General features: G+C 43.1%; 1 protein-coding gene across 1 annotated transcript; it reads left to right on the top strand.

Moving 5' to 3' along the window:
- Positions 1 to 284: 284 nt before the first annotated feature.
- On the top strand, positions 285 to 24,029 carry LOC104037819 (vitellogenin-2). Its single transcript, XM_075710982.1, has 35 exons — positions 285 to 324; positions 662 to 682; positions 872 to 1,023; positions 2,971 to 3,222; positions 3,373 to 3,534; positions 3,689 to 3,837; positions 4,380 to 4,530; positions 4,638 to 4,795; positions 4,878 to 5,043; positions 5,541 to 5,666; positions 6,734 to 6,952; positions 7,367 to 7,584; positions 7,702 to 7,799; positions 8,353 to 8,477; positions 9,145 to 9,246; positions 9,846 to 9,965; positions 10,065 to 10,254; positions 10,593 to 10,686; positions 11,451 to 11,636; positions 11,837 to 11,981; positions 12,763 to 12,991; positions 13,080 to 13,255; positions 13,516 to 13,833; positions 14,197 to 14,244; positions 14,406 to 14,492; positions 16,132 to 16,344; positions 16,437 to 16,579; positions 17,915 to 18,053; positions 18,774 to 18,909; positions 20,073 to 20,259; positions 21,567 to 21,662; positions 22,143 to 22,233; positions 22,313 to 22,472; positions 23,597 to 23,758; positions 23,914 to 24,029. Exons 1-35 carry the CDS (start codon positions 285 to 287, stop codon positions 24,027 to 24,029), a joined length of 5,175 nt encoding a protein of 1,724 aa, XP_075567097.1.
- Positions 24,030 to 24,290: the final 261 nt, after the last annotated feature.

Below are 24,290 nucleotides of genomic sequence, written 5' to 3'. Positions count from 1 at the left end.
TTTTCTTACACAATAAATATTTTGGCTTTAACTGTATTTTAATACTTTTAAGCACCTGTTTCAAAAGGTACTTTCAGAGCATTCGGTTGGTGAAGTGAGAACAGAATTGCTTGTGATGGTTTGGCTCAGCAACAACAGCCAGTGCCTTGTCCCCGACCCCCTCTCCCTCAAAAGGTTTCAGGGGTTGATAAAAAGTTGATAACTCAACAAAATTCACTGTGCCTGTTAATAATTGTTCTATAAAAGCCACTCGTTTCCCCCTGCAGTCTTCAGTTGCTTTGAGCATGAAGGGACTCATCCTGGCCCTGGTGCTCGCCCTCGTGGGTAAGTCAAAGCTTTGCCAGTACTGCTGAGCCGTGATGGCCACCGCGGTCCTGAGCAAACTGCAACTCCTCAGGGACTTTCAGGGATATTTACAGCTTAATTTGCTGAAGCCCTTTTATGACTATTAGATTTCTGTGCCTAAGCTTAGCAGCAGGGGAGAAGCAGAGCAAGCAGCAGCTGGCGCAGGCTCAGCATCCCGGGGGTGTGAGGTGCACCCCACGAGCCCATTACTGGTTGTTTGCCAACCATTAGCACACCAAGTAAATGAATAATAAATGTAAAGTGTCCACAGAGGTGGGGAGGTTTCTCACGCATCTTTCTCTTTCCTCCCACACAGGGGGCCAGAAGCAGAACCTCGGTAAGTGCGATCCCACCGCCAGCGAGCGGCTCCCACGCTGCCCTCCCCTATGGCCGTGCCTCGCCCACTGCTTGCACCGATTTTTCGGCAGTAGCAGCCTCACCCTTCTTTGCTGGAATGGTTCTTGCGAGTAACATCACAACAGTCACAGCGAAGGAGGTGTTTCTGCTATTTTTTTTTCTTTTATAGAGCCTGGTTTTCATACCAGCAAGACCTACCTCTATGACTACAAGAGCTTCATCCTGCACGGGCTGTCTGGCAGAGGCCTGGCGATGGCGGGGGTGAGGCTGACCTGCAAGCTGGAGATCAGCCGTGTGTCTCGCAGTGACCACCTTCTCCAGGTAATTCACCACGGGCATGGAGATCCACCCACCCGCCCTCATCACACAGCTACAGGCATTCAGTCCATACTTCTAGGCTGGTAAAATAAATGACAAAAAGATGCAAAGCTCACACGAAAGCTTAGGGCCCTTCCTGGTGCTGAGATGACCCTGTAAGCCCAACGTCAGACCAAGTGGCTTTGCTCAGGCAGTGGTGATTTCCTCAGCACGGGCAGAGGTGCGGGCATGGGCACTGAGCTTTGTACCCCGTATCCCCAAGCCGTGTTTGGGGAGAGCTGAGGGCACCGCTGGGGTGTCTGCACCTGTAGCCAAACTGCTCTGGGTTACAGGTAGTGACCTAGAGCCAGGAAACATGAAATTGCTGCTCTACCCTTAATTGGTTTAGTGGTGGACTTGGTAGTGTTAGGTTAACGGTTGGACTGGATGATCTTAAAGGTCTTTTCCAACCTAAAAGATTCTACGAGTCTATGATTCTAGAGACAGTGCCACAGCCTTCCTTGCAGCCTGCACCTCTGCGGGAGAGAGCCGGAGCTGCTCCAGCTCTGCTGCCATCAGTACCTGAGCCTCCTTGACCAAAGCTGCTGTAGGTTCATCTCCATGCAGAAATATGGCAGGCAGCTGCTTTAAGGAAATAGCCTTATGACAGTTTTCCTAAGGCAACACTAAGCTGGAGTACAAAAATGAGGAGAATTCAAGCATGAAATATCCATGTTTTTCAACCTGACCCACAGCCCGAGAAAAGCTTGGCACTGGAATGCAGATATCACATGAGAAATTCCTGTCTGTCCCCATTATCTTCCTTTTGGTATTCTTTACATAGGCATTAATTCAAATGTGAAGAATTCTAATGGTAACGCTTGTGCTTGGCATAATGATATCAGATCTGGAAGCACTGTTACTCATCAAAAAGATTAAACTAAACAGCCTAAAATACTGGCATGGAACGAATAACCAGAGAAAAGGGATCTAGAAGACACCACGTGGGGAGAAAGCTGTAAGAGGACACTTAGTGTTCATCCTAGGAGTTTACTCAGTCTGCAATCCTGTGCATATATTACTGAAACAGTGTGAAGGAATACCTACTATCAAACTTTACACACTGCTGCAGTTGCAGGCTCTGTGTAACCTCACTATAACTTTAGCAATTGCAGATGACAGTCTTGAGTAGGATTGAATTTGTGAAAACATGACAAGAGGCAAGCCACCCTTGCAGCATTGATTATAAATGACTATAAATGAAATAGAGCACTAAAACCACACGATTTCCTTCTATGCGGGAACAGGTACTTCATGTACAAGGGTGAGAGATGTGCATGTATGTGTATGTGCATGCAGGCACACACTTCCCACTAGGTAGCAGTCAAGGACTTGTGTGCAAGCTTTACAGCTTGATAAGCTCATGACGATGACAGCCGCTTCCAAAGAGAGAGATGTCCGCTCCCACCGGGCCATCTCCCATGCGAGGTTCCGTGGTCATCTCTGCTTCCCCATCAGCTGTGCTGAGGCTCTGGTGCTCTGGGACGTGCCAGACCTGGAGCAGCAGCCAAAATAGTCCCCATGTGTTTTAGGCAGGCAGCTTGAGCAATGGCTTGGCTGCCTTGCAGAATGAAGGGAGATCTCACTGGACATCTGGGGAAATGGGCGAGTAGCCTTCCTGTACAGATTGCTGGCAGCCGGTGTTTTGCTCACCCAGCAACCTTCACCAGACTTGCTGAAGTTTTGAATGCTGCTTGCACTATCTTATTTTTCTGGCAGAAATCCTTCATGGAAAGTGCATTTTCAAGGATGCTTCCTAGGCCCAGCACAAGAGTCAGAGTAGGAAAACATTTCCTGCAGTGTTGGACAAGTGGCTTGTGTCCAGCCACGGACTGGAAATGCCAAGTTTCCCTGTTATTGCAGTTTCAAACTGAATGAACAGGATGAATGTTTTCCTAATTCTGTTCACAGATTCGATCACCAAAGCTGGAGGAATACAATGGCTTCTGGCCCACAGACCCTTTCACTCCATCTTCGAGGCTCACAGAGACCATCACTGCATGTTTCAGCCAAGCCTTTAAGTTTGAATACACTGAGGGAAGGGTTGGAAGTATTTTTGCTCCTGAGGACTGTCCCATCCTATGCACTAACCTAGTGAGAGGGATTCTGAACATGATGCAGATAACCATCAAAAAGTCACAAAACGTGTATGAATTACAGGAGGTTTGTTTTTTTCATTCTGATTTTACTTTTATTCTCATTTTTACTGTTATATAGTAACTTGTCTGTACATATACTTCTTAGGCAATTTTCTTGGACCTATTTATTGCTGTTTCAAGTGGAAAGTTCATTATGTTTAATCAATACTCACAGGCTGGGATTGAAGGCATCTGCCAAACCAGATACATTATCCAGGACGACAGCAAGAACAACCGTGCCGCCATTTCCAAAAGCAAAGACCTGACGGACTGCCAGGAGAAAGCGGTGAAGAACATGGGAATGGCATACATCCGCCCCTGCCCCACTTGCCCCCTGGTACGAGCAGCGTGGAGCCCTGCTGCCATGCTCAGGCATAAGCCACTGCCAAACACTCGTGCATTGCACTGATGCTAGTAGGGAGTTTGGCTTATCTGCGCTCAATTAACTACCGCTTGTTCGTATTTGTGAGTGGGTCTCTTTGCACTCCTAGAAAGTCAGAAACATTAAGGGCACAGTGATGTTCACTTACAAGATGAAATATGATGACAGCGGGGCCTTGATGACGTCTGCTACGTCCGAGCAGTTGTACCAGATCTTGCCCTTCAATGAACCCAACGGGGCAGCAGTCATGGAGGCAAGGTAGGCACCATGCATGTCCTTACTGGAGCCAGGAGGAGATGCCCAAAACTTATTTAGCGTTGATTTGTGAGTTAACAAGAACCATCGGCCTGTGGGCTGTGAAGGGCCAAGACACCGTACATCCCTCAGGATGCCCAGCCAGGTCCCATGTCCTGCCATTTGGGGGTTTTGCTGGGCCACCTGAAACATTTGTCCGACCTCTCAGAGACTTTGGCAAACTCTGATGAAAGCTCTTGCCAGTTCTACGACATTTCCAGATAGTCCTGAGCAATGCATAAACTGAGAAGTGCGTGATCCATTTGTGGTCAATGGAACGGTCCTGCTGGGCACCCCTCAGCCTGCTCCAACTGCTGTACGTGTCCCCCCCCACACACAATGTGGTTAAAGGCTACTGATGCATTTTAGTCCAGTCTACCCTTGATTGGCTTAGAGTAGACTTGGTAGTGTAGGTTAATGGTTGGACTGGATGATCTTAAAGGTCTTTTCCAACCTAAACGATTCTATGATTCTATGATTCTATGATTTCTTTCTCTCCCTTGAAGACAAGAACTGTCTTTGATCGACATTAAAAGGACTCCCATCAGTGCACCAAAAATTCAGCTGCAAAACCAGGGGAGTCTTCTTTATCATTTCTCAGGAGAGCTACTCCAGATGCCAATTCCTCTAATAAGGATTAAAAATCCAGATTTACAGGTATTAGAAGTTTACTTGTCATACTCTTTCATTACTTATAAGGTTAACAGGTCATCACATAATTATTTTAGACATGGATCCTTCCAACTGTCTGGTTTTTCCCGTAGTTAACAGAAACACTGCGGCAATTGGTTCAGAATAATGAGGAAGGAGCCACTAAAGAAGCTTCAGCCAAGTTCTTACAAGCAGTCCAGCTTTTTCGTATAGTGAACCTTGATCAAATTGAGTCTTTGTGGGTGCAGTTTGCCAACGACCTTTCCTACAGGTAACTGTACTGCCTTCAGCCAGGATTTCCGATCAGAGGCATACTGGGCAATGGGGATATTGAATCATTCCCTTCCTGGCAGGCACTGGTTCCTGAGTGCCATCTGTGCTGCTGGAGCTACTGACACATTCAGATTCCTGAAGCAAAAAATTCATGAGGAGAAGCTGAACATCTGGGAAGCAGCCGCGACTCTCCCCCTCGCCTTCCATTTCGTTACACTCAACAAGCAAACCCTAGAAGTTGCCTCAGTGAGTACAGATCATTCTTCCTTCCCTCTCGCTCCTTTTTAAAGGTTAATTCACAGGATTCTAATTATTATAATTGAAAGATACAACACATTTCCTTCTCAATTTATAAAATGCAAGGTATTAACAAAAATGGGGAATGCTTTAGAAAATGTTTCCAAACACTTGTTGCTAACATTTTAATGGTTTTGATATTTGATGTTAAAATCCACAAATCCTAAAAAAATTGCTATTGATTTCTTTTTAGGAAAAAAAAAAATTAAAAAACCAGACAAACTCAAGACAATAATATCATGTAACCAAAATCTAAAGTACATACAGTATAACTGGAGTGACTCTACTTTTATTGCAGCTGAATGACTAGCATTTGATTTAACTTCTGGAAATATTTAGGAAAAATCCAAAGCAATTTTATCTATTTATTTCTCAAATGTAATTTTCACTAAATACCAGCTCTAATTGCTAGAAACATTAAAGACTGCTACTTCTTTCTTCTGCAGGCTTTTCTGACCTGTCCCCAAATCCAGAAAGTACCAATGCATCGAATAATTGTTTACCTGGGATATGGTAGCATGGTAAATAAATACTGTGCTCAGACTTCACTTTGTCCAAATGAACTTCTTCAGGTGGGTGACTCCCATTTCTTATTCATAAGAGGTGAAGAAATTTTAAAATGCCTCTAATTTAGCTCTCACAATGCTGGCAATTAGGTAACTCGTCGTTTACATGCGTCACTCTTAGCTGTGATTGCCTGCAAAATTGCAAAGACAGAATGAAACAACAAGCCGATGCCTTGGAAAAATCTGGTCCTAAGAGTTCGGAATTTCAGATGTAAGTGGTAGAAGCCCGTGGGGATAATGGATTCTGTAAACAACCTGAAACTGAGTTTAGGTATGACAAATTTAGGATTAAAGCAAAATAATTATGATTCTTCTCTCTCCTTTTACATTAGGTAGAGTGTACTTTAAAAAAATCTACTAAAAAGGCACTAAGGTGTGAATATAAGCAAAGCTCTAGGTATGTGATGGGTTAGGGCTTCCAAAGAGGCCTTGCTACACAACTGCGTATCACTATCAGAAATATTCAGGACATTGTCCTCGGACTATGCAGCTCTGGCTCCTTATGCAGAAGGACCACAGCACTGAGATGGCCTGCTGGTGTTTGACGTGTTTAAATCTTCCAAAAAAGAGTGAAACAAAGCCAAGCCACCAGAAGAGTAATTTGTCTTCTCACAACAGCAAAACTGTTTCAGTAAACTTGCTATTGCTACAGGAAGTGAAGAATATGTGAGTGTAATCCTGCAGCTGCGCAGACCCTGGGGGCTGCAGGCTGGCAGGGCTGGTGGAGGTGCCCCGGGGAACGACTGAACCCAGCGTCAGCTTGGGGCTGCTCTTGAACTTGCAACAGACTCTTTGGTGCAGGCATCCACCTAGGATTATCTCCTACGCTCAGGCTCAGGCACAATTTCAAATCAATTACAATACTGTGTAAGGAGAAAGCCAAGTTTGCTTGTATGTTCCACATTTGGCATCCTGATAATGATGGTGAGATTTTTCCCTGGGAGAAAAATCTGAACAGTTTTACCCAGGGTTCTGTACCAGTAGTTGTTTTGCTTGTTATGGCAGTGCATATTTTTATGCATTATTACAAGATCATTACCTCATAACATTAACGCTGTCTGCTCTGTTTTCAGCCACTCCACAACCTTGCTACTGAAGCCACCAGCAAAGGTGATGTCAAAGACATGGCCTTGGCCCTGAAAGCCATCGGCAATGCAGGAGAGCCGGCCAGTATCAAACGCATCCTGAAGTTTTTGCCAACATTTTCCCCGGCTGCAGCTTCATTACCAAACAGAATTCATGCTGATGCAGTGTTGGCCTTGAGGAAAATTGCCAGAAAAGACCCTGCAAAAGTAACTGAAATTATTATTTAAACAAATGTCTTAGCGGGTATGATTTGGGTTGACTTAGTGACTCAGGAATAATAAAGCCATCAGGTAATGTTAGCAACTCTGGACAGACTTCTCAGTTACTGGTCTTCCTCTTGCCCACACTGCAAATTCCTGACATCACCCCGTCCTTGCTGATACCCTGGGAAAGAGGTTGCTTTAGTCGCTGTAATGCTGGGCCCATTACTAATGGCTGTTTCTTCCAGCCCTGTTCACTGCATACCCAGCAATATCTTCACTATCAGTGACAGGTCCCACGCTCAAGTCTCTGGTTAGGGTTTTGTTCTCCATTCACTGCAGCTCACACAGGCACGGTTTAGGAACCACTTCTCTGTGAGAAGTTACGAGGTACTCACAGGTTGTATCTTCCTCCTCTAGGTAAGGGAGATCTCCCTCCAGGTTTTTATGGACAACACACTTGCTCCTAATGTCCGAATGGTGGCTTGTGTTGTCCTCTTTGAAACTAAGCCTGCTCTTCCAACTGTAACAGCTATGGCCAGCTCGCTGCTGACAGAGCCCAGCTTACAAGTAGCCAGTTTCACATATTCACACATGAAGGCTTTGGCAGTGGGCAGGATCCCACAGCTCTATAATCTGTAAGTAGAGGAAGAATTACATTTTTTAGTAGCAAATGGTGATTTTTTTCTTGCAGTTTTCAATGAATTTGGTCACAGTCAACTATCTTCATATGACTTTAACTCTTTATTACTCAGATCTGCTGCTTGCAACATTGCCATTAAACTGCTGAGCCCCAGACTTGACAGGCTGAGCTATCGCTACAGCAAGGTCATTCACGTCGGCACTTATTCCTGTGAGTACTACGTGCCCTGTTCACTGCTTCAGCTTATGTAGCCAAATGCCTCTATTGTGTTCATAGAATCATAGAATCATAGAATCGTTTAGGTTGGAAAAGACCTTTAAGATCATCCAGTCCAACCATTAACCTACACTACCAAGCCCACTCTAAACCAATCAAGGGTAGACTAGACTAAACCATGTTCCATGGTTTTCATCCAAAATCCAATCACAGGCTGTGAGTTTGGTGCAGTCTTGAAATAGAAAAAGCACAAGGGCCTCCTAGCATGCAAAATCCCCTGAGGGTGTTCTACTATTCTCTGGGTATCTGCTGGGGAAAGTGGTGCCTGCACATGGGTTTAGACGTCCTTCTTCAGCCACTGTGGTGGTGTTGACTCTGCCCTAGAACAAAGTTGTCCTCTTGAGGTTGAAAACTTGAGGACCTGTGGGACTGAATCCTTGCAGAACCCCTTGTGATCTACTACAGCATGTACCTGAGCTGGCTTACATGCACCAGACACCTCGAAGACCCTAACCAAAATCTCTGCTGCTTTTTATTCCTGTGATAGCTGAATATCAGGCTGGTGCCATTTGGAGGGTCTATCTAATGAACAGTCCCAGCACCATATTTCCATCCGACATAATCACAAAAGTAAGAGGATATTATGCAAATACTGCAACAGACATTATCGAGGTAAGTATTTAATTAAAACAGCCAGCTAGATGCAAGCCAGCTACAGATAGTATTACTTGTGAAGCCATTTGGACTGTGATGTACTGTTTAACTCCATCTCTGGCTGTGAGGGCGGATGTGGAACAGAAAATTTAGATAATGATTATGATTTACTTAGGCTTCTTCTTTTATTTGGGCTTCTTGACACATACATTCATCAATGAACACATTCAGTATAGGCATGAAAATCTAGGAGAGAAGAGGAAAGCTTAGGCAGTAGAACACTCATCTGCCTACCTAAAGTCACATGGCATCTAGGGTATTTTGCATAAGTACTTGGAAATAGCATCTGAAATTAAATTTCAGCCACCAGTGCAGCCAGGGCAGCATGAAGCTCCATGTAACAGCATGCAGGCATTTACTCAGCTTCTTGGGCAAGCTTTGCAGCCTGGGCTGAGCTCTGCGCTGCCCTAAAATTATCCCTGCTGACTAATTCAAAGCTGGCTCAGCACATCCTCAGCATCTGCAGCCATAGCCTGCAGTCATCCTCCAGGTGGACATCGCCTTATAAGTGCAATGACTTCACGAAGTATGTATTTACAGCGGCCTTGGTGAGTGTAATACTACGTACAAAGGTTTTCCGGGGCTCTCTTGTACTTGCACTGCGACACCTGACTGTTTCCTACAGGTGGCCCTCCGGTCACAAAGCCTGACCAAGCTCATCAGGAAGCAGAATATTCCCTTTGCTGAATATGACACATACAAGACACTGAAGGAACTCAGTAAAACGGTATGGCTCCATGCACCTTTCTGATCTGTTTGCTGTACACATTCCCGCCAGCACCAGGGTTGCACCACCCACCCCCTGAGCCATCCCTTTGATGTTTTAGCGAGAAAGGAGTCAGTCATCCTGTTTGGTCACGGAAAGATGTACTTACATTGTACTTACGTTGCCAACACATGCTACATTTTCACTGAACACGTGTCAGCCCTTAATGTACAGTACAAAAGATGATGCTGATGCTGGTAGCCAAAATTCACGTGTTTTAAAGTGTATGTTAAAGCACAGTAAGTGGTTGCTCTTCTCTTTCAAAATGATTCTTGAATAAGATTTTTGTCCATGAGTCCTTGGGTGTCACCCACTTCTTACAGCAGCAGAAATTACCAAGTCCTTACCTCATCCTATGTGGCGAAACTCCCACTGAAGTCAGTTATGCAACATAAGAAAGACCACCTTGGTTCAGACCTGTAAGATGTCTTTTAGTTTTTGGTGAAGGAACCATGTTTAGCATCCTTCAGATGGGATCTACTCTTTGCCAATACATTACTGTATTTGAAGTAACATTATCTACTGCTTTTCTTTCTCTCCACCTCTCCTTAACACCACAGCTTCTGGGATGGAAAGAGCTGCCTCCTGAAGACCCTCTGGTGTCCCCTTATGTCAAAATATTGGGCCAAGAGATCGCCTTTGTTGACATTGATAAAGAAGACATTCAGCAGACCATGATGGTACTGACAAGGCTGTTGTCTTTTTTATCTGCGATGCTGACTAATTTCCCTTCCCTGACTCTTCTTACCTACTTACCTAACCTATTTTTCTGTTTTCAGAGTCTAACTAGATCAGCAAACTGGCAGCAGGTGGTGAAAAAAGCGTTGAAAGAGGTCCAGCAAGGCATTTCAGGCCGATGGACCCTGCCGGCGATGGTGGCCGAGCTGCGGCACATTGTCCCCACGGTGGTCGGCGTGCCGCTGGAGCTCAGTCTGTGCGGTGCCACGCTGGCCCAGGCTGCGGCCGATGGTGAGCTTGGGATGCGAAACCGAGCAGTTTCCCCACAATAATTGTGGGTCCAATCCCCCTGCTGAAATTAAATCCTTCTATAATCTTGAAAAATACTCTTGTAACGTGGAAACATTAGTGTTCAGCTACCTCCCAAGGTTTTGAGAAGTAATTAGCATATTCCACTTGGGACATATTGGTATAACTCTGGTTTGGAGTAGGAATCTTTAAATAATCATGTAAAGTATTTCAAAATTGAACAGCACTGCCCATGTGTTAACTGCTATGCTTGTTGAAAACACTGTATCTCCAGCATTTATTGTTTCTCTGTTCATATAATTCCTGTCTGTCTTTTGCAGTGAATGTACAGGTGTCACCACCATTATCTGACAATTTTAGACCTTCACAGTTGTTGGAAACCAACATGGATATTCATGCTGACATCAAGCCAAAGTAAAAATGACATGTATTTTCACATACACATTCAAGCATTTTTATTTATATATTAAATAGATACATGATCGCATGTTGTTACATAGGGATCTTGCTTGTCCCAGATTTGGGATGGCTGTGCTAGTCCAGAGTGGCAAAGGTGAGAAGGCAACACAATAACCTGATGCTTTATGACCCTGCAAACATAGCAATGTGCACTGTATCCCACAGGATGCTGTGCTGCTCTGCCATTGCTAAAAATGCTTACTTTTGTACCTGTTCAGTGACTAAAGATACTAAGCTGTGAAGATATATTTGCTGACGTATGAACAGGTTTTTACAAGCTCAGCATAAAATCGCATCACCACCAGGCACAAGCTGAGGGGATTTGAGGAGGTAAAGGGAAATGCTTCTGGATCTGCAAGAGCAAATGCAACAGTACTAATAATGATAATAGTAATAATTATCATAATAGTGATAATATTAATAAACAACTAGACACAATCTGAAGCTAGTAGAGATTGTGGCATTAGCTTGTCCTCAAGCAATGTATCAGTGACAAAGAAGTGAGAGGGTCCATGTTAAATCTGTTTATCAGATAAATCCCTTCACCTTTTCCAGTGGCACTTCAGCATTTTTTATCATGTTATATGACACATCTCTTTATCCATCAGTAGTGGCTCTTACAATAAAAAGAACATTGTGAAAATGCAGTTTTACATTTCAAAGCTAAACATGTGCATATTAATCTGTAATTATGCATGGTTTTATCTCCACTCATTCAGGGCATATTTTCATATGATTGCAATGATGGGGATTAATACACAATACTTCCAGAGTGGTCTTGAATTTCATGCAGAGTTCAATGCCAACGCTACAACGAAATTTGATGCCAGGATAAATATGAAAGAGAAGAATGTGAAGATTGAAACCCCTCCCTGCCGTCAGGAGGTTGAGCTCGCAGCTGTAAGGTACAGAAGAGCTTGTTGCATTTTGCTTGTTATGTGTTACTGATTGCGAGCTCCCTGTTGCAAAATCATGAACACACAACTCTTTGTTAGGCTCTGCCGTACCTTGGTGGCCACATAAAGCTTAGTATTGTCTTTTTTGCACCAGCAAAGACAGGTAAGCAGAATCAGAAGGTGTTGTGTGCCATTTATCACCTCCACAGGAGTGAAATCTATGCTATTTCAAGGAACATGGAAGAAGTAGATTCCGAAAAGAAATCCCAGCTTCTCCCCAAAGGAGAAGTACCAAGTATCCCCGACCAGCCATTTCAGCCATCAGAAAGATCTTCAAGGCCTGGCAGCTGGAAGGTAAGGAGGCCTCTCACCACCTGTACCGCAGACAGGTAGAGAACAGACAGCTCCTCAGAGGGGCTGAGCACCCCCAGCACAGCAGCTGGCTAAGCAGATCACAAACACAGAAACGGTGAGATTCAACAGGTGCCTGACGTATCCCAAACCAAGCCTAACGTAAGTCCCAGTGGGTTCAGGACATGATCATTCACAGTCTGCTCCCTCTCATCACCTCATGCAGGTAGGGTTGCTTTGACACCATGTCTTCCTATTTCTTTACAGTCATGGGGAGGGTGTGTAAAATTCATATCCTTTGTACAATATCCCTTTTTTTCCAAGCCAGAGCAATGTGGAAAAGATGGCTCTTGGGCAGGATATACATTTTTCTTCCCAAATCCTGAGGTAATCCCTGCAGTGGATTGCAGAAGCTCATTCTCTTATGTGCTCTTCAGCTTCTGAGGCTGGCGTGGGAAGGATAGCTTGAATTGCAACAGGAGGGCTAGTAGCCCAAAACTGACGCAGAGAAACAGCCCCTCCAAAGAGCCTGCAGGTTCTCATTGGGAAGTTTGTTTTGTGAAACACTGCCTGGGGAAGGCTGGGCAGGAGAGCTGTCCTCATCCACAGAGCACTTAGGAGGAAACCCCACTGCTTCCAGTGCTTGGATCTCTAATTCTGAACAGTGCTTCCTTACTTAGTCAGAACTGTCATCATGCTTTTGATTAATAGGAGGAAAGATTTAAGGAACCGTGACCATTTTTTGTGAAAATATCTTTATTTGCCATATTTTTGTTTAATGCAGCAAAGCAATATTCCTAGTGTGATATCCAAAGGATGCCAGCAAGGTTCAGAAGAGGCACATCACCACAGTGTAGGAGGAAGATCTTATGCACGCATCCTCTGTAGAAAATTTGAGAGTTTGGGATGTTCTGCTTGTCTCAGCCTAAAGTCACGAAATTCTGCTTTCTTAAGAAATACCTATCTGCACAAATTAGTTGGAGAACTTGAAGCCAAAATAGTTTTGAAGCCAGGTACAGTCATGGCAACAAGCTTTTCTGTCAATCTCTGTGAATGCTGCTCAAGCAGCACAGCCCTGGAATGCAAATATCTTGACTTCAGTTCATACAGATGCTGACATTGACAAAATACAGCTGGAGATTCAGGCGGGATCCAAAGCAGCTTCCAAAATAATTGATGTAGCAAGCTCGGGGTCTAAGGGAGAGGATGAGACATCTCTGTATGAGGACATTCAAGCTAAACTGAAGAAGATTCTAGGCATTGAAAAGGTGTTCAAGGTAAGAGACTTTGAGCATCGGAGAGGGAAATATTTTCCTATAAATGAAACCCAGGGTTTCCAGTGTGGAAAACTGGCATGGGACAGCAAGGATTTCTGCTGGGAGGAAGGGGTCTAGGTGAGCTCTGGTGCAGCTCCTGCAGTGTGGGGGGCCAGGAAGTTGTATTTCCTTGAAAGCCTGTGGTGAGCAGCTTGTCTGACACCCAGAGAAATGTCACAGAACAAGCTACAAATTCGTAATGCTTTGAATTGTTTTTGGAGGTTGCAAATAAAACACAGCACCGTAAGAGACGGGTTCACAGAACAGAAAAGACCACAGTTACAGAGCCCAGTGCGACACCCTTCTCCAGTTCATCCTCTTCTTCCACTGCTTCCTCTGCTGATGGTAAAGAGCCCAGAAACAAACACAAGGAAGATGAAATCAGGCAGTCTGGGAAGAAGCGTGGCAGCAGCAGCAGTGGCAGAAGAAGCAGCAGCAGCAGTGCTAGCTCTGCTAGCAGTAAAATCTGCAGCAGCAGTGGAGAAGACCGCTCCGGAGACAGGCACTGCACTGGGGACAGTGAATATTTCAAGCAACAGGTAATTCACCCAGGCTGGACCTGTTTATATTTCTCGTAGTAAATGTTTTTGTACATCAGGAAATTGTGCCCATAGAGCATGGGCCAAAGAAAGAGCAAACAGACTGTTGAGGGTGGCTGTTTGCTGCAGGATGGACGAGGTAACCGCCTGGCAGAGCTGCTTCCGCTTTTTAACCTCTCTGGTTCTCTGAAGCATTTCAGTTCAGAAGTGTCACATTTCAGAAGATTTCCGTTTAAAATGTTTAAAAAAATTAATTTTGTTGTGCCTTTTTTCCATCCTCAATACTGGACTTTTTAATGCATTTCTCAAAAGCTAGTTCTTTGTCTTCTCTTAGATCTTCTTACATACTATCTATTTTCACAGGCAAATCTACCTGTTTACCAGTTTTGGTTCAAGCCAGCAGATGAACAGGTACATTTACTGCTTCTACTGTGAGCGGGGCCTACAACTGCTCTCACTAGCTTTGCTGCAATTAGAGCTTAGTTCCCTGAGAATAAAAATATGAGAAATTAATTCTGCAACAACTTCCAGTAGTAAACAACTTGCTTCAAGGTGATTCTCTGTTTTTGCAGGACCCGGGAAAGGAAGTCCTGAACAGCAGCATCAGCTCCTCCTCTTCTTCAGCTAGTGATGAAGGCATCTCTAGAGCCATGTCTCAGGTGAGTGTCTTAATCTACAAGAAATAAACATTTGCTTTGGATTTCTAGTTATTGTATGTTTATAACAGAATAGGAAAAATATGGTGATTTAGCATGTTAGATAATGTACAGAAAGAAAATGAATTGTTTTGTGTTTTATACAGGTGAGCACATTGCATAAGCATTGAATGTTTTTTAATATTCACTTAGTACAGGCTACATTTTTTAATGAAACTGGAATGTATTGCTGTATATGTTGAAATTTGTGTTACTCAGTAAATAATTCACTATAAAAATGAGAACACTTTAGAAGTGCTGACCTGCTTGATCGGAAACTGGTTTCAGGTATATTTTTTATTGCATAGCTCTCTGTAAAAGTTTAGGACTTGACTCTGCCACTCTTTTGATGATTAGGTCTTCACTGCCAAGTACTTCTGTTCATGTTAGCAGGACCATACAAGGCCTTTGAAAAGACCTTGATTTTGCAGTAATGCTCCAACTTTGAGAGCAATCCAGGTGTTTATTCAGGAATGACCGCACTGTACATAGTTAATGGTACCCAGTCCTTCTGTAAGAACTATTGCAAAAACTGATGGAATCTGGAGCAGATTTCATCAAAGGAAAATCTCACGCATTTTAGACAATGACCTACATGCCCACAAAATAGTAAACCTTCCTTTGCGGAGGCACCCCCTCTGCACCAGCAGCTCCCAGTTGTTAGTGCAAGTAGCTTGTGGAAAAAAGGCAACCAGATCTACCTTCTCCCCCACCCATTTCCATGTAACTTGAATTCACCTCTCTTGTCCATCTTTTCACCGCATTGCGACTTCCCTGAACCTCTCCCCAGTGCTCTCCCCAATGCTCTCACCACATACACCTTCTTCCTCAGCCCCAGCCTTGCTCTTTGCCCATTTGCCCCTAAGCCCTCGCAAGCTCTGTCTCACCTAATCCTTCCGCGGGTCTCTGTCACTCGGGGCGCAGGGAGGACCCGCTGCCCCACAGCTCACCCCGCAGCTCTCCCCTGGCCGGGTGGGGACTCCTGCCCCACAGCTCGGGTAGGGCAGTCACAACCGGAGCGGCTGCTGCTGCTGGGCACGAGGCTCCGGCTTGGAATGGGGCCACGTGCTGCTCCTCGTGCAAGCACCACACTTCGGACTGCACTGAACAGATCCCTCTATCACCAAAAAATTATCGTGGCTTTGAATAGGTGATTAAATGAATTTTCTCCAAAAGACTTACTATATGAGTAAAAGAGTGGTGTTGGGAATCTTTTTGTACAGTAATTTCAGCATAACAAAGTTTAGCTAAACTACAGGTTGGTAAGAGAGCAGTGCTGAGCTGGGTAATATTGGTTCTTTATACAGTAGGCTCCTACTCCATACTGCTTTTTGTTATGCTGAAATTACTTTACAAAAAGATTCCCAACACTACTGTTTTACTCACATAGGTCACGACAGCTCTCCCTTGAAAGACTGTGGCAAAACTACATATGAACTGAATAGATCGAGCAGTGATCCACGATGCTTTCCCATACTTCACATAAAAAGACTTCCTGAATGAAACTTTTCCTTTACAAATACTTTTCACCTGTGGTTTTAATATAGTAATTTTAATGCTTTGTTAATGTCTTTGGTCTCTATTTCCTCTCTACTGACTTAAGCCTAAATTCTTGGGAGACAGCAAGCCACCAATACTGGCTGCAGTCCTTCGTGCCATCCGCAGAAACGAGCAGCCGGTGGGATTACAACTTGTAGTGTACACTGATACAGAACCCATGAGATCGAGGATACAGGTGTTTGTTTCAAGCATCACAGGATCAAGTAGATGGAAACTCTGTGCTGATGCTTCAGTAATAAATTCCCATAAAGTATCGGTAAGTTTAAAATAATGATCAGCTCAAATGTAAATGAAATATAATGATCTTACCATGTTTTATACAAAAATATATGTATTCCCCTCTACTAGGGTTCTCTTAAATGGGGTGAAGATTGCCAGGACTACCAGATTGCTACTCAGATTGCAACAGGGCAACTTGCTGCTTATCCAGCTATGCAGATGAAGGTGCAGTGGCCAAAAGTACCTTCAATAGTCCGAACAACTGCAAGATGGTGAGATTTTACTTTAGTTTTTGAAAAAATTCACCTGTGTCAATGCTCCAGATAACTACAGATTCAGTTCTGCAATTTCTGAGCTAGAAAAATTCCACTTAGTCAGTATGATATTATAAAATCAGATTACACGTGTCTGTTTTTTCTGTGTATTCATTGCCTCAAAGCATAGTGCATTTTAGTTTGCAGGGAAACCACTTGAAACAAAGGGGATGATGGGATTCGCCTAATCTATTGCAGACTTCTAATTTAAAGTGCCTGATTTAGGAAATTGGTCTCCTGGTGCTTTCTAATCGATGGAGGCTCAGAGCAGAAGCCTAACCTTGGTTCTCTGAAGGAGTCTGTCTCTTCCTGGCTGTACAGGGAGAGTCATTTCCTAACGCAGGCACCTTGCCTCTGGGTTCTGAATAAGGTGATACAAGTACTTCTCATAAGGCTTATTGCACACTAAATAGCAAGTGTTGTGTGATGCTTAGTGTAAGAAAACTGTAACTGCTGGATTCAGTTCACATATGTGTCTATCCGTACACATACAGCATCTATTGTATTCATTCATTCATTGTATTCATACATGCATTTGCCCACAGCAATGCCATACCAAAAGCCTAATCTTTTTTCATAGTGCCAAAATAGCACTATACAGACACATACAACTCAGTTATCCAAATATGCACGCAACACAAGCTTTCACATTAAAGGCATACACATGATTTCATTAACAAATGTCTACTGAAGAGGATAAATTTTTATATGAGATTGACATACCTGAAGTGCTGTTATCTGCCTTTATTAGAGGGGATGAAACCATCTGATTGACTATCCTGGAGCAAAGCCACAGAACTCAGCTTTTTTCTGCTCTGAGGCTATGCCTTTTTTTAAAGGAATATTTTCTGTATTTCTCTATTTGAGACCCAAGGGAACCCAATCATAGAGATCCCTCTGTCAACTCACTGACAGTCTTAGTGGGCGAAGGATCCTTGCTAAAAGCTACCACTGCAGGACTGACATGTTAATACGAGGCCAACTATTTTTTAGCATGTTAGTATTTTAGTTTTTATGTAATAGTGCCTATTTTTAACTCTGAATGTGTTTAAAAGGTTGGCTATACTTTTCCTCTCATATCACTCTGCCATCCAATCTCTTGAAGACTGTTTCACCCATTCACAGTTAAAATCTGCCTGCCCTTCCTCCCATACACAACAACATGTATTACCAAACCCTGACATAAAACATGTCTAACACAGAATGCACATTGCTTTAGGGGGGTATTTTAGGCTGAACAAATAATAGCCAATTTTTTCAAAGACAGATCATTTTAATCACTTCCTTTTCCAGGTTCTACTCATTTCTTCCAGGAGCTGCATATGGGCTTGGGTATTCCCAAAGACAACAGCGTGGTCCCTCTCGCCAGGCAACCTTGGTTATAGCTCTGACATCTCCAAGAACCTGCGATGTGGTCCTCACGCTACCTGAGGTAACTGTTTCCCCTATCTTTTATCCTGGGGCATTCAGTACTTATGAAATTGAAGGTTAATAGTTTTTTTTAACCCACTGATTTTTTTTTGTTTATTTGTTAAACTATAAAGAAGCTCCCATCACAAGGACATTATATTCACGCAGTTGGTTCCATTATGAAAATATCTTACAACACATTTCTCTTTTTAATGTAGCATGCAAACACATGAAATAAGAAACGGGTAACAAAACAACCATCATGGTTGATAGCACATTAACAATAACTTATTAAAAAGACCACTCCTTCCCAAATCTTCAGGAATATGACAGGTTTTCCTGTGTCTTGGAAACGATAATAAAACCAGGCTGTAGAGAAGCAGGGCGGCCAACTGACAGCCCTCAATGTATAGGCAAGGAGAGGGTGTGCATCTCGGGTAAGCAAACTGTTCAGACTGTGAGCAAATGTGATGTACAACTCCCCCAAAAGCTGCAAATTGGTGAATATCAAACTTCATTTATAGCACTGCTATTCTATAGGTTGCAGATGTGTCAAACTGTAGAGCTGTTTCATACTGTAGACAGAGGACTTGATGGCTTTTAGCTCTGACCTAAATCTAGATTCTAATTTATATTTCAGTCAGTACAGTCCTCTTTGAACATTACAGGAAAATGCGATCTATCTCATCTCTACCCTGTATTTTGCACTTACATTCATGTTTGTTTTCTGACTGATTTTCAGCTCACAATTTACGACAGAGCCATCAGGCTTCCCCTGCCGTTCCCTTCGAGTCCAGGTACACCGATTTCAACACTACCATCCCCTGACCAGAATGGCTTTTCCCAAGGAACACTTTCAATCATTGAAAACCTTAAAGGTCAGCAATTAACTATCTGCACAAGCATTGATTGACTTTGCAGATTTTGTAAATATGATTTATACTTTTGACATAACTTGAAATTATTTTGCATTCACTCAAAAAATCAGTTGGACTTCAGACAGATGTAAACCCATCTGTATGAAAAGCTCTGAGGCTGCAAAGATGGAAAGAAAAGGAAACTTATATTAGTAAGATTAAATATTCAGTTCCATGCATTCAGTTCCATTAAATATTCAGTTCCATAGTGATTCCAAATGCATCCATTACCAAATGCATCCATTTCAGCTTCACTGCAGAGGTTGCTGGTGAAGAAAAAAAACATTACAAAATTTATGAGAGTGACCTCAGATTTGGGGTGCCCTGCATGATTAGTGCTGTTACGTAGAAGCTAAAACAGCTTCAAAAGTATACCCATTAATTTCACCTCCTGCACTTGATTTTGAAGGGATTCTTGTTTCATTAATGCTGTATTAAGAGCTAATCACATTATACTTACTTAGGGTAAATTTTAAATGGCAAAGCTCTATGTAATCCTGGGATAAGGAGTCGCATTTTGCTTGAAATCAGTGGGCTGGTATCATACCTATGCATATTTCTTTTGTAAACACCAAAACTAGTCTGTATTAATTAAAATTGCCATAAAATAATTTCTAATCAGAGCTGGTAGGATTTCCAACAAAATACCTTTACAGTGAAAAAGGGAGAAGTTTACCCCAGTGTGGCTTTTTTTCCTCCCCATCTTCTAACTATTTCTAATCCTGGTTACGACTCAGTAAAGGTAGCAGCATTTCAGTGAGTTTTCTCTAGCGTTAATGATACGTGAATTAACAACGTGTGAGAAATTCTTTTGACTGCAACAAAGTTACAAAAGCCAAAAAGCCCCAAACAGAGTAGCACCAGCACCAGCTGTGAGCAGAATTTCTCTCACACAGCCATTGAATCATGAGTCGGTTGCGCTGCTGCCTGGGCACTGGCAAAGTTTTGCTGTCGTATTACTACAAATCCAATATTTCATCTGAAGGAATCATTTTGCTTTTATGTGGGCATAGGTAAAACCAGAAAATGGTCTTTCCTTTTTAATTACAAATCTAAAATAAATTAACTGTCTTATATAAAGTATAAAAGGCTTGCTTTTGACTGATTTTTTTTTTTTTTTTCAGCTCGTTGTTCAGTTTTCCAAGATACGATCACAACCTTCAATGGAGTTGCATTTAACTATTCAATGCCTGCAAATTGCTACCATGTCGTGGTGCAGGACTGTAGTCCAGAAATGAAATTCCTGGTGATGATGAAAAGACTTGAAGAGTCTGCTGAGCTTATAGCAATAAATGTCAGACTCGCCAGCCAGTAAGTAATTGCAAACTTAATGACAAATAGATGTCAAGCTGAATATGCTATAAATGTGAAGACCGGGTTGTTAGGGCAGATTGGTGCTACCATAAGACTTGTACAACAATTACTGATGTCAATGGAAGCATTTCTAGGAGTGTCACTGGGATTTGGGACTTCGTCTTTCAAAAGTGCTTCTGAAACATATCTGAGGTTCACAGTAACCTCAAGTCTTTAACTCCCCAAAATTCATTAATTTTTTAGCATTTAACCATCTCATTTCAGTTCTTAGTAATTAGGTAGACACATAAACTATAAATCCAAAAGGGACTATTGTAATCATTTAGTCTGGCATACACTAAGCTAATAATTAGAACTAATTAGCGCCCACAACCATCTCAGCAGAGATGTTGAGAAGTGGACATAGCTAAAAAGGGAATTACTCATCCCAGATTAGAGGCACTGTCTTAGGTCATCCTGTAGTCAGTGCATAATGTTCTAATCTATTTGAAATTAAGACACATTTTTGTTTCATCTTGGACCAATCACCTCTGCCATCATAGGTTCTTCTTTAAAAGTATAGTCTGATACTCTTAAATTGTATGGGATTATGCATACCAAAATCATTCTAGAAAGTATTCTTCAAAGCACATAAATAGGCTTTGATCTGTAGGGTTTCATTACAAGTAATTATTTATTTCTGAAAATTGTGTGCCTGTGCCATAATGTCAGAGAAATACAGAGAAACTAGTATTCCCTGCACCTGTTTTCTGGAAGAACAGAAAGATGCTTGTTTTATAGACCATATCTTTTGTGATAAAGACATTCCTCGTCACTGTATCGTTCCCCATCGTTTCATACCACTGTATGGATGTGCTTTTGACGTGCTTGAGCTTCACATGTCTTCACTAGAGCAAACGCTGCTCTGAAGAAAATACTACAATACACAGACTATTCAGGCTGTAAGAGAACAGCCATAGGGAATCCGATCTTCCTTTGAAATGTAAAGCACCTTCAATTTACGCGAACGCAATAGCAATTATATTGTTCCACAGCCAGGGTCCCTGTAGCCTGGTGTCTTCCTGCCTGAAGCGTGGCCACAAGCAGACACTCAGGGATGAGTACAGCCAGGGAAAGGTGTATTGGGAGCACTCCTTCTGGCACACTTGCTGGGCTCTCTCAGTCTTCCTCCCAAAGGGTTACCAGGTGATTCCTGCCAGAATGGTATCAGCATCCCGCAGTGATGGTTCTATCGGGACTAGAAATTGTGAGCTGAGTAGGGCGACGGAGAAGCTTTTGTTTATACACATTTCCTTTCCTTAAAGCGAGGTTGACATGTATGTTTCCAATGGACTCATCCGGTTGAAGATTAATGGTGTTCAAGCCCCAACAGATGTTCCATACACATCTAATTCTGGTAAGTGACTCATCTTTATATTTCGTTTAATCTTTTCTGATCTTTTGAAGAAGGAGAGGACGCGATCCTGCAAACACCTCTCAAGATAAAGATCGCCCTTTAGGCGATCACAATTAGGTGATTTTAACATACCTTCATGCTAGCTTTCATAGGGGCTGGCAAGAAAGATGAGCAAAGAAAGGAAGGAAGAGATGCTGATCCTGTGTATCTTTGCACAAACCAAATAATGCAGGGCTGTGGTACCCTGGGCTGATCAGAGACAAGCACCTAGATGTCCCCTGGCCATGGTCACCCTTGTCACAGGGCTTCGGCTTGTTCCAGGGCAGGGAGCAGGAGGGTCTTTCTCATTTCCCCCATCCCTTTCAAGATACATTAGAGCCTGCATTAAGTCCCCAGGAATTTAACAAGTGGTTCAGGTTGGACCCTAAAACAATGACTTCCTTTTAAAATAGATCCCTTTTTGCTTTTTTGTTGCAGATGCAAGCATGCTGATCAGCAGCGAGAAGGAAGGCCTGTCACTAAAAGCCCCGGATTATGGCATAGATAAACTATATTATGATGGGCATAGACTTGAGGTATTTTTTAAATTATTTCCAGTGGTTTTATTTTTGGAAGGAAAACATTTAAGTGCATCTTTTCTTTATTTCCACAAAGATTCAGGTTGCTTTCTGGATGGCTGGAAAAACATGTGGTATTTGTGGAAAATATGATGCTGAGAAGGAAAGGGAGTATCAGATGCCCAGTGGATACTTAGCTAAAGATGCAGTGAGTTTTGGTCAGTCCTGGATCATCTCAGAAGACCCCTGTGCTGGAGGTACTAAGATTCTAACATATATTAATATCATTGCCTTTGACTAATTAATTAGCCACATGGATAGATGATTTATATTAATTGTAGCACAATCATCTTATTTTTCACTATTTTTGTCATTAGTGGCCATATACACCAAAAAAAAAAAAAATCTGTTTTTCCTGAGTTTGGTAGTTCGCTGCAAGTTCTGGTTTTGTTGCATTTTTGTATCAACTTCTTATGCACTACGTAGTTACCTGAAGTTTGTATGTTCCAGATACAAAATTATAAACTTAAAACTAAGATGACATGTTAGTATGAAAAGTAAGCAGTTTGACTGTTGACAAAAGACATTTTATGTCATCCTTAATAGTTTCATTCTTTGTTTCCATTCTGTTATTTCTAGGCTTTTAGTTTCACAGAAAAAAAAAAAAATTAAATCTAGCCCTGGCTATCAAACTAAAGGGCATTTGAGGTAGGAAGCATCTGTTTTAATTTCCTCAGGCTGAAGATGAACTTAATCTGAAACCTTCAGCCCGGGAATGATTCTTATAACCATCCAGGTCGTTTATAAAAACAACAACATGAACTTATTGATAACATTAGGATGCACCACATTTTGTGTGGAACCCAACCCTCTGGGCACGTGGTGGCATTTTTGGAATATATTCTTAGATCAAGCTCCCCTGGGGGGACTAGTCCTGGAAAGCCTGGATCACAGAGGCTTGAGGACTAAGCTACTCAGCCACGGCAAGGCGGGTGTGATGCTAGGCACAGTGCAGAAGGGGATATACGGGTGTCTCGGAGCCACTACTGCCCCAAAATGAAGTGCTATCATAATCTGGGTAAAGTTGAGTGTCAGTTGACCCAGGTTTTCTCATGTATCTTTTTGGATTTGGACACCTGCGTCCTATCTGTTTCCTATTTGGCAAGCCTCTGTCCTTGGGACTGTACCAAGGCATGTGGGCATGCCCGATTTTCTCACAGCCATTGGCAGAAAATCGACTCACTTCAGTCAGATTAGTTTCACGTAGTTTATGTCACTTGGTTCATCTGCTGGTCTTAGTTGCTGCTAATTCTACAAATTAAGTCCAAAAAGTTATTTATACAAATTCTGTAGGTGCTTTAAGAGAATTCACGTTTTATAGCTTGCAAGCTGCAGCGCAAATTTGTCAAAATTGAGAAGCCAGTTGCGTTTGAGAAGGTGGCAGCAAAATGCTTCTCCATGGAGCCAGTCCTACGCTGCTTAGAAGGCTGTTCAGCAACCAGGACTGTTCCCGTCTCCGTGGGCTTCCACTGTGTACCGGCCGGTGAGTCTGCAGAACGGGGACTTGTGCGCAACGCAACCAGCACCTCCGGCTGCGATTCTGTGAAGAAACGTGAGGTCGACCGAGCTGACAGGTGAGTACCTCGATGGGTAACAAACCCCTCACCCGACCTCTTTTCCCTCTTTTCTCCTGTACAGACTCCACTCTCAAGCTGGAAGGCCAGATCAGGTTAGACCAGAAATCCGAGGACGTCGTGAGCGTGGTTTCTGCTCACACGGCGTGTTCCTGCCAGCAACAGTCGTGCCCGGCGTGACGCCCGTCCACGGCATCCGCTCGTTTCTCGGTGTCAGCCCTGACGGCCTGCGACCTTGCGCACAGGGCTGCTTTGGACAGCGGGACAAGGCCCAGTCCCCTCCGGGAGATCGTTCTTCTCTAGTTAGAGATCTTGACAGTAATTCTGGACGCCCTTCACCGGGTTTCATCTGTTAATAAACCCTTGCTCTGTATACAAGCGGCCAGCCGGGCTCGTTTCTCTGGGAACAAGCGCTCCCCTCACGGCGGGCCGCCCCGGGGC

The sequence above is a fragment of the Pelecanus crispus genome, chromosome 5 (genome assembly GCF_030463565.1).
Source record: "Pelecanus crispus isolate bPelCri1 chromosome 5, bPelCri1.pri, whole genome shotgun sequence".
Classification (NCBI taxonomy): Eukaryota; Metazoa; Chordata; class Aves; order Pelecaniformes; family Pelecanidae; genus Pelecanus; species Pelecanus crispus.
The sequence above is the reverse complement of the archived record's forward strand: the minus strand, read 5'-3'. Positions and strand labels throughout refer to the sequence as shown.

Coding starts and splice junctions, on each gene's coding strand:
- LOC104037819 (XM_075710982.1), top strand. CDS start 285: ATGAAGGGACTCATCCTGGCCCTGGTGCTCGCCCTCGTGG. Junction 6,953..7,366: donor CCAGAAAAGACCCTGCAAAA/GTAACTGAAATT, acceptor TTCCTCCTCTAG/GTAAGGGAGATCTCCCTCCA. Junction 14,493..16,131: donor TCTCTAGAGCCATGTCTCAG/GTGAGTGTCTTA, acceptor TACTGACTTAAG/CCTAAATTCTTGGGAGACAG.